The 19406-nt window shown below is 40.6% G+C and overlaps 1 protein-coding gene across 6 annotated transcripts in view; it reads left to right on the forward strand.

The window, feature by feature from the left end:
- The first annotated feature begins 10056 nt into the window (after nucleotides 1-10056).
- DENND5A (DENN domain containing 5A) overlaps nucleotides 10057-19406 on the forward strand; it is a 76392-nt gene continuing 67042 nt past the window's right edge. For 2 of the 6 annotated variants that reach the window (XM_031460052.2, XM_064492583.1), the window contains exon 1: nucleotides 10061-10221. In XM_031460052.2, the coding sequence (XP_031315912.2) occupies nucleotides 10113-10221 (109 nt within the window). In that variant the 5' untranslated portion in view covers nucleotides 10061-10112. Of the gene's footprint in view, nucleotides 10222-19406 lie in introns of all 6 variants that reach the window. The other 4 variants (XM_031460053.2, XM_064492579.1, XR_010383401.1 and 1 more) reach the window with 3 other exon arrangements.

The following is a 19406-nucleotide window of genomic DNA, read 5'->3' on the forward strand; positions in this document are numbered from 1 at the left end:
TAAAAAAAAAAATTTAGTGGGAGGGTACAGCTCAAGTGGTAGAGCGCATGCCTAGCATGCACAAGGTCCTGGGTTCAATCCCCAGTACCTCCTCTAAAATGAATAAACCTAATTACCTCCATCCCCCCAGCCAAAAAAGATATTTTAAAAAACCCAAGCAAACAAAATGAAAATAGGCTTATCGATATGGAGATTAAAAACAGGGGGTTGCCTGAGGGGAGCGGAGCTGGAAGGGCAAAACAGGTAAAGCAGGTTAAGAGGTACAAACCTCCCATTATCAAATAAATAAGCTGCAGGGATTGTAATATACAGCATAAGGAATATGGCCAATAATATTGTAATAACTTGTACAGGACAGATTGTTATTAGACTTCTTGTGGTGATTATTCCATAATGTATGCAAATGTCAAATCACTATGTAGTACACCGGAAACTAACAGAATATTGTACATCAATTATATTGCAATAAAAAAAACAGTAAATGCAGAACCCTTTGTTCAAAAAGCAGGAAAAAATATTGCTATTAAAGATATAAAAATGCAAAGATTTTTTCCTTACTCCCAGGGTCTCCCTCTTGACTTGTCATGGTGTTTTTATTTGTTATTTAATGTTGGCCTAAGCAAAGAAAAAATTAAAATTATAAATTATTACCTTGAATTTTATGTTTATCTTTACATTGTGCAGTGGCAGTTTTAAATGCAAATATAATAGCGTTTAACTGCATGTGGAATCACTGAAATTATGCAATTCTACTTTGTATATAATCTGAAGCACATACATACATATGCATTTCATTCTTACATGAATGGAGGAAATGCTGCAAAGAGTTACTCATCCTTTTTTATTTTACTTCTTGATGAGCACACATTCTATCAACTTTCTCTACCTCTGACTTCCTAATGGATAAGAAAGGACTGAAAGGAAAAAGAACTATAGATTGCCCTGATTTTCCCTTTCCTTCTATGTCATCATTTTTAGCAAGTTATTGGTTACTAAAAGGGAGTTACATAAATAAGAATATGCTAGGGTTCCCCAGTCGTTTGTGTTTCTTAGAATGCCATTGGCTTCTTTCTGTATTAGAAGCAAGTTCCGGTTTGACTAGAAAGTGCTCCCTGTCAGGATCGTCAGCACCCCTGCTTATGTCCTGTAGACATAATGGGCTTGCCTTGTACTGGCTTTGAGTCTAGCTGAATTTCCAAGCATCACAGTTCCACCGGAATTCTCTGCCCATGGAGTATTGCAGATGCTCTGTGGGAATGAGACAGCAACAAGGAACAGTAGACATGCACATTGCTCACACAGTACCTGCTCACGTGCATGCTCCTTTACGGCATCAGATCTCACTTATGAAACACAAGCTCAAAGGTAAAGTTAAGAATTTTAAGATCGCAACAGCCGAGCATTAAACCAAGTTCGTGGCCCTTCTGAATACAGAGCCCCGTGCAGTGGCGGAACGGCCAGGCCATGGAGGTGGCCCTGGGTATAATAGAGGAGATGAGAATGGATATTGACTCCAGCTACTACAGCCAGCATAGAGCACTTGTAAACAAATGAGTGAGGATGGAAGCCGAGGGAGAAGCAGGAGCAGAGGGACAGAAAGAAGCCATGAGAGAGAGAGAGAGTGCGCACAACTGGTGTTGACTCTCTGGTTCTGTGAGGCCCAGTCCTACTTCCTGTGCCCTACTGTTTCCTGGCACCATGTGGGGTGATGCAGAGAAAAATGCAGCCCCACTGGGAGGGAGCTCATACTTTAATTTGAGTTGAGCTAGGAAAAGATGTCCCTTTCTTAAGATCCTTTACTGCCATCTGTTGGAAAACTGTCATAACAACTATGTAATTTTTTTTCATTTTTCAGTTTTATTAGGTAAAATTGATACAATTTGACTGCACATATACAATATAAGCATGTAAATACATATATACAATATACTGCAATTTTTTTTGAATAAAGGTAGATTTATTTAGAGAGATCACATACTGCATAGAGTGTAAGGCAAGAGAAAGGCTACATGGTGTGGGGATTGGGTGCTCAGGTTAAAGTAAAAGTACATACACACTCCACAGAGTGCCGGCTGTCTCCGAAGAGGAGGGAGGGAGAGAGGCCTACTGCAATATACTTTTAAATTTACATATATATACTGTTCATTGTTTCTAAGAACAGTTTGGAGCTTTAGCTGTTTAAACTTACATAGTTATCAAAGGAATAAAGCCAACCCCAAAATAAGAATCAACAGAATGCAGTAATCCAATCATAAAGGACACTCAAAGGTGCTTACATACATTCAATAAATCAATCATCTGAGTTATAAATAATAAGTAGTTCATTTGTGTCCTCTTTTTTTTTTAACCTGAGCTTAGCAAACTTAGTTGGCGGCAGGCAGGTGTTGAGGCGGCAGGCCAAGGGGTGGCCCAGGCACACTTCTCAATCACAGCCTCAGAGGTGTTCAGTTGAGTACCAAAACCAGTAGTTCCTCACTTTATATTGCCTTGCCCCTGGGAGCCCATGAAGATTGCCTTGGTCGGGGCTTTTGGCCAGGTCCAACATTTGAGAAAGCCTAGAGGAATGGGAATAATATTTTTATCTAGGAGAAGCCTCTACAGACTAAAACCCGCCCACCACCCTCACTTTTCTTTTGCTTTTGGCTAGAAATACATTAATTATTTGTGGTCCACATATCTTGTGTTAATTAAAAAGTCTGAACATCAGATTAACATATCTTTGGGTGGGCGGTAATTAGGTTTGTTTGTTGTTTGTTTGTTTAATGGAGGTACTGGGGATTAAACCCAGGACCTTGCACATGCTAAGCGTAGGCTTTACCAGTGATCTATACCTTCCCCCTGCCCTGTGTCTTCATTAATAAAAGATGGGGGGGGGGGGTAGTGAAAATGAAAAAAAAATAAAAATAAGGAAAACTGACTATAAATGTACTTTATTTCAGAGACATCTTTCTAATTACAGGGTCCCTGAGGTGGGAAAGCAATGAAAGGACTCTCAAAGATGCAGCTATTAGAAGCTGTACTCATGGCTGAGCCCTTTGTAGAACTGGGTAAGCCTGCTGAGGTCATGTTGTCCGAGTCCATTGTAGAGTTAGGGTTCTAACTCCAGGTTTCCTGGCTCCTGAACCAAGCTCCCTCCCAGTCCCCAGAAGTGGCATTTGCTTTTCTTCTTCCTCCTCCTCTTCTGCCTGAAATTTCACGAACTTTTATTCAGACTCAGAAAAAAAACCCAAACCATTTCATTAACATTTGCCAAAAGATTATTCAATGTTGTGAGTATATTGCATTTAATAACAATTATTAATAATCCTTTTGTAAACACCACACGATGAGCCAATAACAACTCTTCTTTGTCTACAGAGTACATTAAACTGTACTCTTAAAAGAGAACATCTCCTTATGTATGAATAAAGACAAAGTGTTCCCCAAATATAAACTAGGACATAATGCTCTGAACTTTTTTAGAAATTCAGTTTATTTTGATTATCATTAATTCTTGATAGTGTTAAAAGTCTTGTGCTGTTTTAATTCTGTCAATTCATTATTATAAATTAAATCATTTTAATAATTAAATATTAATTTTTCTATATGTAATTATTTTTATAAATTTTTTGTCTGTCATACTAAAGGCAACTTGATGTAATCTAGAAAGCTGATAGTGTGACACTGTTTTCGTTTATAGTCAACTGAAAAAATACTAAAGTATTCAATTATCAATTATACAAATTTTTCCCCATTTTTTTATTAACTTGTTATTTACAGTAAAATTCACTCTTTAGTGTACCACTCTGTGAGTTTTGGCAAACATGCACAATTATGTAACCACTATCACAATTAAGATATATAACAATTCCATCACCCCCCCAAAAATCTTTGAGAGCTCAGCCACAGTTAAATATATCTTCCTTTTGGGATCTGGTCCAAGGGCCATTCACTTCCCCTCAACAGACCATCTGGCCTTTCCCAGGAAGCTCTTGGCCCTCAAGTTGATGGGAATAGCAAGGGACTGTGCTCACAGTCTAAGGGAGAGGACTGGATCCAGCACATATAAGGCCATCCACCCAGACTCTCAAAAGGCTCTCAACCTAGAGGGATAGAGGAGAGGAGACAGAAGAGACCACCAGTGAGTGACTCCTAGGTTGTCAAGAGCCAAAGGTACCCTTCTGTTTATCTGGTCTACCCACTGCCCTGTCTCAGCCTCCTCAGATATACACAACACACACAAACACTGCACATATACAATAATTTACACATGCAAATATGCAAACACACATCTAATATATATAAATGCCTACATATACATGTTCAACTCTATCCACCAATGCTCACTCACATATAAATAAACTCAGACATGTATATATATATATATATACATATACATATACCCCTACACTAACTCATGCACAACTTTTGGGAAAGTTGCATCACTTGTGGACATTATCTGCAATTTGCTCTTCCTGTTGCTCAACTTCATACTTCCCCATGCCACTGGGTAGCAGATGCTGCCTGATGCTGACTCTTCTTTGGGGCTTCTTTGTTGTCATGGGTTATGGTGGCTGAAGGTGGTGACTGATATTCAAGTGATTTAGGGAGCTTGTGTCACTTTTTAAAAACATCTTCATTGTGGTATAATTCCTGTATAGTAAACTATACATATTTCAGATGTACAATTTGATGATTTTGATAAATGTACACACCAATGAAACCAGGACCACAATCAAGACAGCTAACATTTCCATCACTCCCCAAGAGGTGCAGTTTTCAAATTCCCTATTTATCCCTTCCCACCCCATTTAATCCCCTGGTAACCATAAGTTTGTTCTCAATGTTTGTGAGTCTGTTTCTGTTTTGTAGATAAGTTCATTTGTGTCTTTTTTTTGGGGGGGGTGTTCCACATATAAGTGATATCATATGGTATTTTTCTTTCTCTTTTTGGCTTACTTTACTTAGAATGATGTCTCCAGGTCTATCCATGATGCAGCAAATGGCATTATTTTATTCTTTTTTATGGCTGAGTAGTATTCCATTGTATATGTATGTATGTATATGTGTATGTGTGTATATATATATATATATATCATATCTTCTTTATCTAGTCATCTGTTGACGGACATTTAGATTGTTTCTATGTCTTGGCTATTGTAAAGTACTGCTGTGAACATTGGGGTGCATGTGTCTTTTTGAATTATATTTTTTCTAGATATATGCCCAGAAATGGGATTGCTGGATCATATGGTAAGTATATTTTTAGTTTTTTAAGGAACCTCCATACTGTCCTCCATAGGGAGCTTGTGTCATTGGGAGACATGAGGAGCCTGAAGCTGGTTATGAAGGAGCTACTGGGACAGCAGGGCATGGATCAGTGTGCAGAGAGCTGACTGCTAGAGATGGCTATAGGTGTGTCACTCTATACCTGGCTGTATTTGGGTTTCTTGTCTTAAGAAAGCCCGTATTGTGAAGCTTACATTTTTCTGTATGATCAGTGGGATTCATTTGAGTTTACACATGGTGAACTCTTCACTAAGCATTGGAGAGGAAGGGTTTTGAGCACCTGTGGGTTCATCAGCTGATCTTTCTTGAATGCTGTACGTGTGAACTGGGAGTGGCAGGTTCTGGCTGGGTAGAGTCAGGTTGATCACCATCTCAATGGAGGAAGCACCCCTGCTACTATAGGTATAGACTATCTCTGAAAAGATAAACAAGGCATTGCTAACATTGATTGCTTTTGGGGAAGGAAACTGAGTGGCTAGTAGCATTTCTCTGTGTGGTGAGATGGAGAGGGCCCTAGGAGTCCCCAGTAGAGGACTCATAGAAGAGGTGGAGCATTAACTGGGTCCTGAGGGAGATCAGCAGGTGAAGGGGTGCAATTAATCTGGTGTTAGCTTTGAGTCCAGCCTTGGCCTTATCCTCTCTTCAGAAGCTCCACCTGGGGCCAAGTCAAGAATGTAGAAGTGGGAAAGTTAGGAAGGCTGTCCCAGCCTCCTTGTGGATCAGGCCAGGTGAGGGTCCTCCTGTCTGCCTAACACAGTGAACCAGCACTGCTTTTCCCTTTGGGACCAGGGCAGGCCTAGTTTGGGAGGAGGAGGTAAGGAAGCTCCTGCTCCTGAGGTTTTTTTAAGTGGAAGAGGCCATTGGCCCACGGAGTTTTGGAACCACGTGGCTTTTCCTCCCTTTCAGAGGTACAGGTTTACATTGGGTTAGCAGGGCCCTAATCTAAGGCCTGAACTTCTAGGTTGTTATCAGGGTCAGGGAAGTTTTGTTGTGTGTTTGCTGACACAAATCAGAGAAAATGGATGAGAAGGGAAGTTAGAGGAGGAGATTCAAATAAATGTTCTATTTTGGGCTTTCCAGGATACCACGATGGGGATTAGTTATGGGTACTTTGGTCCCAAGTGGGGTGGCCACTTGGAAAATAGCGAGTAGTAAGACTTGACTGGAGATAGATGGTGTGAAGGGGGATGCTGGAAGAATAACAGGATGGGTGGATTGGGCCTGGATCATAGAAGGCCCCAGCAGTCACAGTAGAAAGAGTTTGTACCCTACTAAGGTGCACCCTACTAAGGCTGGCAGGGTGTAGCATGACCAGAGCTGTGGTTGGCAAATTAATCATGTTTGTGTGAATAGGGGAGATTGGAGGAAGGGGAAGGAATTTTAAAAAGTTTTAATATTATTTATTTCTTGAGTAGATAATACATTCTTATGGTTCAAAACTCAAAAAGTACAAAACAACATATAATGAAACGTTTCCCTTCTATCCCTGATCCTGGTCATTCAGTATCCTAGGGCAAAGAATTTTAACAAAATTATTTATTCTTCCAAAAACAGTATATGCATGTACAAGAAAGAATGAAATACTTATTTATTTTATTTTCTCTTTTTTGCACAGATGATAGTATATTACACATACTTTTTAAAAAAAATGTATCATCTCATCTAATTCACACAGCAAATATGTGAGGCAGGTAATATTATTTCCACTTTACAGATGAAAAAATCAAGGCACAGAGTGCTTAAGAAATCTGAGCTAAAGAAATACAAGTCAGAGGCAATTATTTTTAAATGTAGAAGAAAGCAATACAGCAGTAGGGGATTAAGTAGGGGATTATTAGGCAGAAAATAAGCTACAAGGATATAGTGCACAACGTGGGGAATATAGCCAGTATTTTATAATAACTGTTAATGGAGTATAACCTTTGAATATTGTGAATCACTATATTGTACACCTGTAACTTACATAATTTTTTACATCAACTATACTTCAAAAAAATTCAAAAAAAGAACTAAATAAATAAAAGTTAGAAGAAACAAACTCACTTATTAAAGAACTGATGGAACTAAAAAATTTTGTACTTTACTGAAAATTATCTTACAGAAATTTATGCTAAAATAGCACTTTTTAGTGAATGTTAGAAGGATCAGTTCCCTGACTTATAAATTTCACTGTTGGGATTTTCCAGTACAACAAATATTGGTATTATAATGTATTCTTGTAACAGCATGGGTCTCTAAAATCAGACACCCAAGATACAAATCCCAAGTTTACCATTTACAAAATCTGTAATTTTAGGTAAATTTCTTAAATTAATTTATGGATCTTGAAAGCAATCTTGTGAGGGGTAAGAATGATTATTCTCATTCCAGAGAAGTTAACTAATGTGCCTCAGTTCACACAGCTAGTAAGAGTGAGGGTGAGGATTTAAATCTTAAGAGCATCCAGCTCTGTTTTTTTCTCTGACTCTCAAAGAAGCAATCACCCTGCCAAACATATTTCCTACTAGGAAGGAGATCACTTTACAGCTGAGTATTTTGGGCCTCTGAGCAATTTCTCAGGGCAAATTAATACAGTCTTTTGTTTCTAACTTGTTTTATGAGTTGAGTTAGTGTGAGAGGCCTCCTAGCACCTGATCACCCTGGACACATTGGATAAAAAGCTTCTGGACTTCAAATTGAGGACACTTAAGCCTTTTTCAAGTCTCTTTTTCCACGTGACTCCCAGAGTGAGCATTCTAAGATGTAAGTCAGATCTTGTCACTCCTCAGCTTGAATTCCTTCAATTTACCATCCCTCTGACACACACATACTTTACAGGATAAATTCTTTTGCCTGGCATTCCAAGCCTTTCCTGCTCTGTCCCACTCCTCTTTCCCTGGTTTCATCTCCTTTTAATTCTTTATTTCCCAGAGAAATGAATTACTTGTTATCTGTATGAAGCCATTTTAATCTGTTACTCCCTGTTGTTGCACATGCTGCCTGAAACATCTTTCCTTCCCCCTTTTACTTGAGAAATCCCTTTTGATCCTTTGGAATTCAGGCTGGATTATACCTCCTTCTGGAAGCCTTCCCTGACCATCTCCCAACCTGCAGAGATGCCCTCCTTCTGTGTTTTGTAATTAGCTCTCTGAGCCCCTCTACTGTCTCTGTGTCCTCAGCATGCAACATGGGGTGAGGCATCACCCTAAATGCTCTTTGTGAAGCTACCTTCTCTGCACTTCTCTCTTACTAGTTCAGGCAGTTTACATACAAGGAGGAGCAGGTGCTATGGTTCCAAGTGATGTTGGCTGTGACCTGCAAGCCACCCTCCCCGTGGGAACCAATACTTGAGGGAAGTACCCAGGAGAGAGCCCAGGGTCAGCCCTTGGGGAAGCCAGCTGCCTTCTAGGGCCCTTAGCAGCAGCCTGCCAGAGGAAACCCTGAGCACATCTCTTGCTGGAATAATGATATGATACCTAATATTTATTGAGTGCCTTCTAGTTCCAGGCACTATTCTGCCCTCTTAATCTGCATGCACATTTATTTTACGTAATCTACATAAAAACCATGACTGCTGGCACCTGGAGATTGCCCAAGTTTACACAGTAAATGATAAAGTCAGGATTCAAATCTGAGCATTCTGTTTCTAGAGCCCATGCTAGTAACCACTAATATATTGCCTTCTTGGTTTCTGATCTCCAGTTTCCTGCTTAGCTTCTGTGGGAAACCAAAACGAAGAGACCCAAAACAAGTACCAGAAAGCAAGTTTCTTTCCTCCTCATCCCCTACTTCTCTCAGGACGAACGGCTCAGAAATGGAATTGAGAATTCTCAGAACCAGAAAGGGGGCTCCCAAGTGGCAGGGGCCTCTGGAGGCTCTAGGAGAGATAAAGGGACAGCTTGGTGCACGGGAAAAAGGTTGGGGTGGGGGTGAGGGAGCGGGAATGACCACGAGCCCAGAATTCTAGCCCAGGCTTTGTCTCTTAGACTCTATGTAACCTTGGGGAAAGTCCTTGCTTTTTTCTGAGCCTTAGTTTCCCCATATGTAAGACAAGGGTAAAAACAGGGCGGGAAGACCCACCTCCGCCAAAAGAGGGGGCATCCTCAGCTGTACTGAGGAGAGGGTTGGGCATGGGCGTCAGGGAGCGGGGTCAGGGAGAAGGCTCTATCTCGGGTCTAGGCCGACAGCCTGGAGTTGGGATGAAGTGGGCTTCCGAGCTCAATCCTGCTACTCTATGCCTGTGACAGGGCCGGGCTAAGGAGGAGATAGCCAGACCTTCTAGTGGGAGGCGGAGGTGGGGGAGGAGCATGGGCCAGGGTCCCGACTCTGCGGGATGCGTCCACTCATCCCGCACCTTCTCAGCCCTTCCGAAATGAGTCGCAGTCCGGAGCGGGTGGCGGTGGCAGGCGACCGGACAGCAGCCGGCCGCGCTGCGGAGACCGCCTGGGAAGCTGCGGCCCGCAGGGTCCAAAGAGCATCACGTCATCCTTTCCGCGAGGCGCCCGCCCCCTGCCCGACGGCGCGTGCGCAGGCGCGGCGGGAGGGGGCCGCGGTGGGGGCTCTCCTCAACGCTCTTCGCTCTTCTTCAGGCTCCGTGCGGCCGCGGCGCTCTCGGCAGGCGGCAGCGGCGGCAGTGCGGAGGGGAGGGCGTCCAGGATGCGGCGCGGGGCGGCCCGGTGCCCCCCTGCCCCGTCACGGCAGCCGCGGCGGCCGCGGGGACCGGGCCAAGGCCGGGGGCGGTGCCCCGAGCCGCGGTAGCGGCGGCGGCGGCGGCGGCGGCGGGAGGGGCGGCCTGAGGGCGGGCGGGCGCCCGGTTGCGGGGGCTCGGCGCTCCGCACCGCCCGGCCCCGCTCGGCCCCGGCGCCATGAGCAGCGGTGGCGGCGGAGGGGGCTCGGCGCCCAGTCGCTTCGCCGACTACTTTGTCATCTGCGGGCTGGACACCGAGACCGGGCTGGAGCCGGACGAGCTGTCGGGTGAGTGCGCGCTGAGCCCAGGGCCGCTTTCCCCTGCCCGCTGCGGCCGGGGTCCCCGGAGGAAACCACCCCAACTCCCGCTTTGTCCCGAGAGCCGGGAGAGGGTCGGTCGGAAGGACCCAGGGCGGGCGCGGGGAAGGGGGCGTCGGGCTGGAGGAGAGGCTATGGAAAGAGGGGCTCTGAGCCGTGAGGGGTCTGAACGGCCCCTGCGCCCCTCTGCGCTGTGGCCAGGTCCTTCGGGACCAGGAGGAGGAAGGGTTGTGTGTTCTCAGTCTGGTGAAGGTTTAGTGACTTAGTATAAAATAAAGGGAAGCTTGTCCTCGAACACCCCCATTTGGGAGGGAACACCCCCATCCTACGTCCTGGTGAAAGTAAGTTCCACCCAGACTTAAAAAAAAAAAAAAAAAAAAAAAGAAAAACAAAAACTTGGTGAGTTTATTTGGCCTCTTCCCAAGAAGCCTGTGATCACAGTTCCTCAAAACCGTTCTAACCCAGCCCTTGAGCTGTGTCCCCTGGGTTGATGGGACATGAAGTAATAAAGTGAACTTGGGCCTGTCCAAGGAGGGTGAGAACTCCATTAGTTCTAGAAAGGGCTCGTACCCCGGGACCATGCCTTTTTTTTTAATGAAAATAATTTATGTCCTTTATGAGGCCACAGTCATTTATGTATAAAAGGGCAGCAACCTTGTTGGAGGGCCTGGGTTGCATAGTGATGCCTCTCGAGTCATCCTTCAAAGGGGAGGTGGTGGGGAAGTGAGGGTAGCTCCCAGATCAGATTTGGCACTAATTGCGCAAGATGTGTCAGAATTGTAAAATCCCTGTGAATTCCACTGCACCGGTGTCAGAATTGTAGAATCCCCGCGAATTCCACTGCATCGTCATTGGAACCTTTGAATTGCAACAGTTTTGGAAAAGTTTTTGTCTGGAGTGTCCAGTTTGCAGGTTTCATGGGGTGAAGGTTGGTTGTGTCATTCTGATTTGATGAGGAATACTCCTTTCTTGTGTTCTTTTGTGATGTGTTCGCTGTAAAGTTTCTCTCCTGAAAGTGATTATCGTGTTGACTAATTTTACTTTGCTTCAGAGATGACAGGACAGGTCCCCCCCCACCAGAAAAATTTATTGTTTCTTATGAAAAAAAAAAATAGATGCATACTTCAAAATGGACTGTTTTTAAAAAGTGATGAATTGATGACCTTTAACAAGGTCAGAGCAAATACACTATTTCCTAAAATTAATAGCAGGTGGAGAAAAATCATGAAGCAGTAATACAGTTAATACTAGACCTTTTGTTGGGGTAGCTTTAAGTTCACTTTTTTAGGTCTTGAAATTCTTACAGTACAGATGTAAATTTTTCATCTATGTTTCATACTTATTAAATTTGTGACTTTGTGAAGTAGTTGTTGGAATTCACATCATGGAATTGGAGCTGTAAGGGACCTCAGAGAGGAAAATGAGGCCTAGGAAGGACAGTAGGGCCTATGTCCTGCTAGTTAATTGCCTGACTTTGATCCAGTGCTCCTCTCCTGACACTAAACTGAATCTAATTACTTGGCTGGGCCTTTATAAAACACTACACGTTGAGAAGACTAAAAATAACACAGTTCTCCTCAGTAAAAGAAACTTTAAATTGGTGGACTAAACTAGCGTTATTTTTATGCTGTGCTTTTCAGTGTCTATTAAATTATATAGACATTTGATTTTCAGAAACAAAGAGAATGGTTTGCAAATGATAAAGCAGAGGAGTGGAGTGGGAAAGTGATTTGGTTTGTTAGTGAGAGCATGGGTTTTGGGGTTTAACATTGTCACTCTGCTGTTGACTTTCTCTGACTGGGGACCAAGTTAGATAACTCTGCTGGGGTCCTCATGTATAAAAAAGAGAATGTAAATAAAAAGTATCTCATCAAGTAGACCCTCAAAAATGTTAATTCTCTCTTAGTGAATATTTGTTAATTATCTGGCTTTTCAGCAGGCTAAAATTATATCCCTGTGAAAGCTTATTGAGAGAATAAAGACAGGGCTGTATAAGAACTGTAAAGAAGGGTATTTTTCTGTGTTTTTAAGTGTGGTTGCAGTAGTGGAATGCAAGACCATCTATTCAGTAGATGGCCTTTGTTAGAATAAGCACTGATTGAAGGATTTCTTTTTTTCCTTCATTTCATTTCTGGTGGGTTGATAGGGGAATCTGGACTACCCAGAGGGAATCTTTGAGTAAAACAAAACAGAATACAAATAGCTCTATGCGGGTCAGTCTTGAGACTCTCCAGGGTGCATTTTCTCTCTGCCTTATAGCTCCCAAACTGATGATGTCATAGTAAATGAAACTACAGGAAATTGTGAATTGCACCCAGGTTCTCTAGGGAGGTACTGAAGAGTCTATACTCTCTCCAAGCAAATTAAGTTATATACCTCAGATAGCTTCTATGCTCTTAAAAAGTGAATCCAGAACAAGCAAATCAAAGATGCTCAATGTTCCTTCTCACTTTATGGAAAAAGATTAAGATTCATTCTTTTTCTGTTTGCAGCAATAAGCATCGAATTTGCTGTGTTGAATATAGACTCAGATCATTGAATTTTATAGGAGTCTCCCTCTGTCACTTCTTTCCGTTTCTTCCAGACTCAAGCATTTAGGCAAGTTATGTAGTTATTTGTTGTGCAAGGAACAGTGCAAGTGAAAATTAACTTTATTTTCTTTTGGTTAGTTGAGGAAATACTTTGGGTTGAAGGAGAGGAAGGTAATCTATTGGTGGAGCACAAGTCTGGCCAATTTTAGGAAATAGTGTCTGCTTGTTAGCTTTTTGAGTTTGTCAAGTAGATAAACAAATCTGGAAGAAGTGTTTTTGATTTTGATTTTCTGTTATTGTTGGCCCATGCTAAGTGGGGAGGCAGATGGTAGTAGAGTCCAGTCCTTCTTTCTACCTCTTTGATGGATGGGTGTTCTGGGCATCTTCATTTTCCCTTCTTCTTATGGTCACCCCCAGTGGACTGCAGGAGAAGGTTTACTGTGAGGTGAGATTCCTGAGTTTACTTTCCCTGTCTCTGCCTGAGAGTTACGGTTCTAGAATGCTTGTAACGTACTTCTTTGAAATCTTTAAATTCTTCTGCACTGACCTGCATCCGGCATTGAGATGTAAGTATCCTCGATTCGTGCATTCACTACTCCAGTTTTCCCAGGCTCTGAGAGGCAGGCCTTGTCAAGAATTGAAGAGAGGGCTTGGGGATGTAGATAGATGGGCAACTGGCCAGTGCCCTGTATGAAACTGCTTAGACCACTGACAATACACTGAAATCATCTCTTACTGTCACCATTAGAAGGGAGAAAAAGTGCTCACTGTCCAGGAAAGCCAGAGGACTGGTCACATCTTACATACTTCTCTTTAACCATATTGAGCAGTGAAATTAGAACAATAGAATCATGGAATGTCAAACATGGAAGCACTTTTAGAGATTATATAACCTGCTTTTTACATATGAGGAAACTGAGGACCTGAGAAAGTTGGAGAATATTTGTCTCCCTTGGTCACATTTTTATTCTTCTTTTCTGCTACTTGCATGATTCTTTGCATACTTTGTAGTTATTTGATCAATAAGGGGGAGACAAGTGAAATATTTGGCAGCGGCAGGAGCAGGCATGGCATTTTTTTCTAGTGTAGGTTTCTCTTTCATGTTAAGCAAGAATACTGTGTGTGATTATCAAGAGAGATATCTTTTTTTTTTTTAGCTTTTTCTTTTGATGTAATTTCACAGCAGATGCTGACATGAATAGTACAGAGAACTTCCATACATCCTTTTTCCAGATTCACTGTTAACATTTTGCTCTACTTGCTTTATCACTTATATAAGTGTTTTCTTTTTTCTCTCTAACATATAAAAACATCTTTATTGAGATATATAATTCACCTGTTTACACAATTCAGTGTCTTTTAGTATATTCACAAAGTTGTGCAGTCATCACTATAATCAATTTTAGAATATTCTCCCCCGAAGACCCATAACCCATTAGCAGTCAATTCCCATATCCTTCGAACTCCCTAACCTCACACACACCCCTAGGCATCCACTAATCTACTTTTGACCTTTATGGATTTGTCTATTCTGGACATTTCATTATAAATGGAATAATATAACATGGTGTTTTGTGATTGGCTTATTTTACTTAGCTTGTTTTCAAGGTTCATCTATGTTGTAGCATATATCAGTACATCATTTCTTTTTATGGCTGAATACTTCATTGTGTGAATATACCACATTTTACTTATCATAAATGATGGACATTTGGGTTATTTATATGCTTTTTGGTTATTATGAATTATGCTGCTGTGAACATTTGTGTACATTTTTGTGTGGACATATGTTTTCATTTCTCTTAGGTATATACCTAGGAGTGGAATTGCTGGGTCACATGGCAACTCTGTGTTTAACCTTCTGAGAAATTGCAGACTATTTTCCAAAACAACTGCATAGTTTATATTCCCACTAGCAATGTATGAAAGTTTCCCTTTTTCTCTATGTCCTTACCAACACTTACTATCTTTAATCATAGGCATCCTAGTGGGTGTGAAGTGGTATCCTTGTGGGTTTGATGTGCATATTCCTGATGGCTAAGAAGGATATCTTATTTAAAAGAAACAAAGAAAAAAGAAAAAAAGGCTATCTCTTCTCAAAGATGAAGTGGGTACAAAAAGTTTGATGAGCCAGTTTCAAACAGAGTCAATTTGAGCTAACCTTTTTATTTTCCTCTACAAGTCTGGTCAGTTCTGTGCAAATTCTCCCATGGTCATTTTAGAAAGACATCTCTGCTCTAAAGCTTAGGCTCCTAGCTGAAATGAAATTCAAATCCTGATAGCTTACCTCAAGCATCTGTGGATACTTACTGAGGTCCATGTGGGAGGGGGAGGTTTCCAAAGTTAGGTCATGTGTTTCCTTTTATAAGGTAGAGCAAATATGAAGTGAAGAAAAGAGACTAACACACAGAAAACAATTACAGAGCAACCCCAAGGCAGTTTAAAATTATATGCTAAATTTAGTTAGAGGGACTATATTCTTAAACCTAAGAGAACCCCACTTTACACTCCCTCAGGAGGTGAGGATCTCACTGAAGGTAAGTGGATTTTACTTTAATGACACTGTGGCCCTGCTCCTCTCTTCTTAGGAGGAAATCTTGAGTCACAGTGTTTGGTGCTTAAGTGAAATTCTCTTAGATGCTGTTCAGCCCTTCCTTCCTTCCTTCCTAGATTATAAATAAAATTTTCTTTGCCTGAGGCCTCCTTTGGCAACACCCATTTCCAGTCCTATATCCTTTTATAAGCCTGTTTTTTGGCTAACTCTGGTGGAAGGTGTACTTGGACTTTGCTTGGGTCCTCAATTCCTGTTGTCATTCCTGGGTTTGAATTACTGTCAGGTGGTCTTAGAGGTCTCTCAGGAACCTAGCTGCACATAGAGGAACCTATATTTGATATGTTTTAGGTTCTGCTGGAAATGGCATAGGACCTAGTGAAAGAAAGAAAGCCTTCCCTTACACAAGCTGGTGACTTCTTATGGAATTCAGTGATTACACATAGGTTATTGTTGCCAAATTTTTAGATTTAGCTCTCAAAATTTATTAAGTGAGGCAGATATTGGTCAAATATCTATGTTCCAGATGTTTTGTGAAGGCTGGTTTTAGGTTGGAGTGTATAGAACCCTGGATTGGGTTTATGAGTGTCAGAGTCCTGTCATGGTGAAAATGAGCATGTGACAGCTCTCAAGCTGTCTGCAGTACGTTTCTGAGGGGCCAGGTATGGCTCTAGGAAATTAGATGGGAGCAGCTGTAGTTTAGACGATCAAATTTCTAAAATGTTACACTTAGGATATTTGCTTGATTGTCATCCATGGGATCTGTCATAGTTTCCTGTTAAAAGAGAACCAGGTTAGTAATTTTTTTCTGTTCATTCGTGTGATCGGTAGGTTAGGTCAAAATTTTGCTAGGCCATCTGTGGTCTACTTTATGGACTGAACTAGCTACATTAGTCTAAAATGTTTTCATGAAGTGCTGAGAGGACTTGAGCAGGGAGAAGATATGTGGAGATTTGTCTAATGAAGCTTCATTCCTCTGTGAGTGTGGGATTCCTTGTTTTCTAAACTATTGCTAGTTGGCAAAATATGAGTGTGCATTTATTTATATTGGTCACAAAATAAAAAACTGTCAGAACTAGATCTTAGCTAGTCTAGCCACCACTTTTGACAGATGGTAATGATTAATACTTGCCAATGACTTTATAGTTTTTAAACAGTTTTTTTTAATATTTTCAGCCCCACTTGAAATACATTTTTTTTTTTTTTTTTGTCCAGTGTCACCCAGAAAGTTAGAAGGAACTGTTAGAATCCAGGTCTTCTGTCTGCTGTCTCACCATTGATGAGATTATTCTTTTAAAATGATAGATTTGGGAATACTGAAGCAATATCTTAATCACTGAATAACAGAGCTGTGATGTGGCCTTTTTGATTCAGTCCCCAAACCACAATGCAGTAGAGGAATCTCTCAGGAGAGAAGCCAGGTCATTCGTTTTTTGAATTGTAGTTAAGGCTGGTTGTTCTTTCATACTTTTTTTTTCCCCCTGGCTCTCCACACTTAACAATTCTGAAAATGTCTTTCTTAGACCGAATAGTTACTGGGCTTTGTTTCTAAGAAGCTCTCTTTTTTGTGTGACTGTTTCAGGATGTTTTACGCTTTTTGAGGCCTGTTTTCTTTGAAGAGGCAAGAAAATGATTTGCATTTGCTAACCTCGGAAATCCCTCAGTGTAGCCTGCAGTTTGCATCTTTTTTGGTTGTAGTTTGGGTGCTGCCTGTGACTTCTGATTTACCATATTCTTTATAATGAAAGGGTATGAGAAGCAACTAAGAAACTCAGGATTTTTAAAGTCCTGAAGACAAAGAGGAAATGATTTAGAAATAATAGCCATAAACCATGATTTATAAGTGGATAAACCAATTTATAACAAATTACATTTATTAAAAAATATATAGAACTACTTTCCAGGAATGTCAGAAGAGATGGTTCCTTTCTCAATTGTGTCATTTCTGATGTCCTTTTCTTTCTTTGTTTTTGTAGTTTTAGAGTAATGGCTCTCTAACAATGTTTTAGCCTAGTTATGAAGATAGGTATTAATTATTGTTATGTTGTTGAAGAAAACCAGAGATTTTATTTTGGGTAAGTTAGGTGTCTCTTGTTTTCCCCAGAGTCTTTATTTGACAATGACCATTAAAATTTTAATTTTTTTCCTGATTATAAAAACCATAGGTCATTATAAAAATGAAAACATTACAAAGTTATGTTATAAACTCCTCTTGTCCAAGAGTCTGGTAGGCAAATTTATTAGCTTTGCTAGAAGTGCTTTACATTGTAGATATTTGATAAAGATTTGTATTAATTATGAAAAGATAAAGGCTCCTTATTCAGATTTTCAAGGAATTGTATGTAACCATGTTTTTTTTTCCCCCTGATATAAGGCATTGTACTTTACCTTTTAGAAATTAAATAAGTAAAACTTCTACAGCTTTTGTAAGTGCTGAGTAATAAAGAATGTGGAGGTCTATAGAAGAGAGGAATAGGATAGGATTGTTTTCCCATACTCAGTTGGTTATTTGGGGTTATTGCATTACTTAAACTTGCGTTTTCTGGATGATTAATGAAGTTGAGTACCTCTCAAAAGTTTATCAGATACTGGTATTTCCTCTTTTTAGAAGTATCCAAGTTTTGCCATTTTTCTTTTAGGTTTTTTTCTTTTTTTCCACTCATTGATTTAATTGAATTCTTTATATTTTCTAGATATGAGTCTTTTGTCAGTTATATGTATTGCAGATATCTTCTTGTGATTTGTGTGTTTCCTTTTCATTCTCTCAATGATAACTTTTGATGAACACAAGCTTTTAGTTATAATGTAGTCCATTTTATCAGTTTTCTCTATGCTTCATGCCTCTTCTGTTCTGTTTAAGATATTTTTGCTATTGCAGGGTCACAAGGATGTTCTTTCTTTCTTTTTAAAGCCTTTATTGTTTTACCTTTCCCATTTAGATCTGCAATCCCAGAGCGAACCCTCTTAAACACTATGCTATCACACTATTCTGTACTGCCTCAAAAAGCTCCCCTACCTTTTTTTGTATGAGTGTGTGCCATTTATCAGTATTATCTACAGAGTGAAAGAGAAACATTTCTGTTGCTCTCACAGCTGGGCCTGAAGTACAACAAGGCTTTGATATAACCAATACAGTGCTTTTAACACACATTTAGTAAAACAAATCCTAGTCTTTGTTCTTGGATTTAGTACCAATTGGTAAAATTTTAGTGGTTGAGGAAACTGCTAAAACAAATTGTTACTATAAAAAGTCTTAGAGGTAAAGATAACTTTCTTCTGTTATTGAGGGTAACCTGACAGGAGGCTCCCAGATTCTTATATCTCCTTTGTGCTCTGGAGAGAGTGTTGTGTGCTTCCTTATTATAAGCTGTGGTTTGAAATTTGGACTTAGAAACATGTGAGTGTTCTTGATACAGCCATCTTTGCTGTTCTGTGAAGCTGATATATGTTGTCACTTTCATGCAGTAGAGGCTTCCTTCTTGAGAAACATTTGGGAATTGCCAGGACATTTCTGTGTCTTGTTTTTATGGTTAAAGATTTAGAGGTGACTCTTGCTTGTATGGCTGTTTCCTTTTTTTTTTTTTTTCACCTCTCATGCTCCATGTAAGTATGTCCCATATGCTTTACATGTATTTACACACAGTCTATCAATAGACCTATGAAATATGTATAATTATCCCCATGTCACAGATGAGAAAACTGAGATTTATGGAAGAGAGTCACTGGGCATGTTACTTAAAATTCAGCAACACGTGCAACTAGTATTTGAATCTATATTTGCCTGTCTTTAAGTCCTATTTCTTCCACTATAGCATCTGTGCTATAGGATATACTGCAGTACCTTCCTAGCTTCATCTGGATGAGAGGTTTGTTCAGATTTGTGAGGCCTGTCTGCCTAGAGAATGAGATAGTTTACTCAAGTGTGTTCATGAATTCTGGGACCAGTTGGTTTTGAATGGTAAATTTTTATGTCTGTATAGCACTTAGCATAGAGCTATGTGCTGCACAGTAGGAACTCAATCAGGATTGATAGACAAATTGCTTGAGTGTGGAATAATGCGATAATGTAGCAG

Source organism: Camelus dromedarius, chromosome 12 (assembly GCF_036321535.1).
Source record: "Camelus dromedarius isolate mCamDro1 chromosome 12, mCamDro1.pat, whole genome shotgun sequence".
Lineage (NCBI taxonomy): Eukaryota > Metazoa > Chordata > Mammalia > Artiodactyla > Camelidae > Camelus > Camelus dromedarius.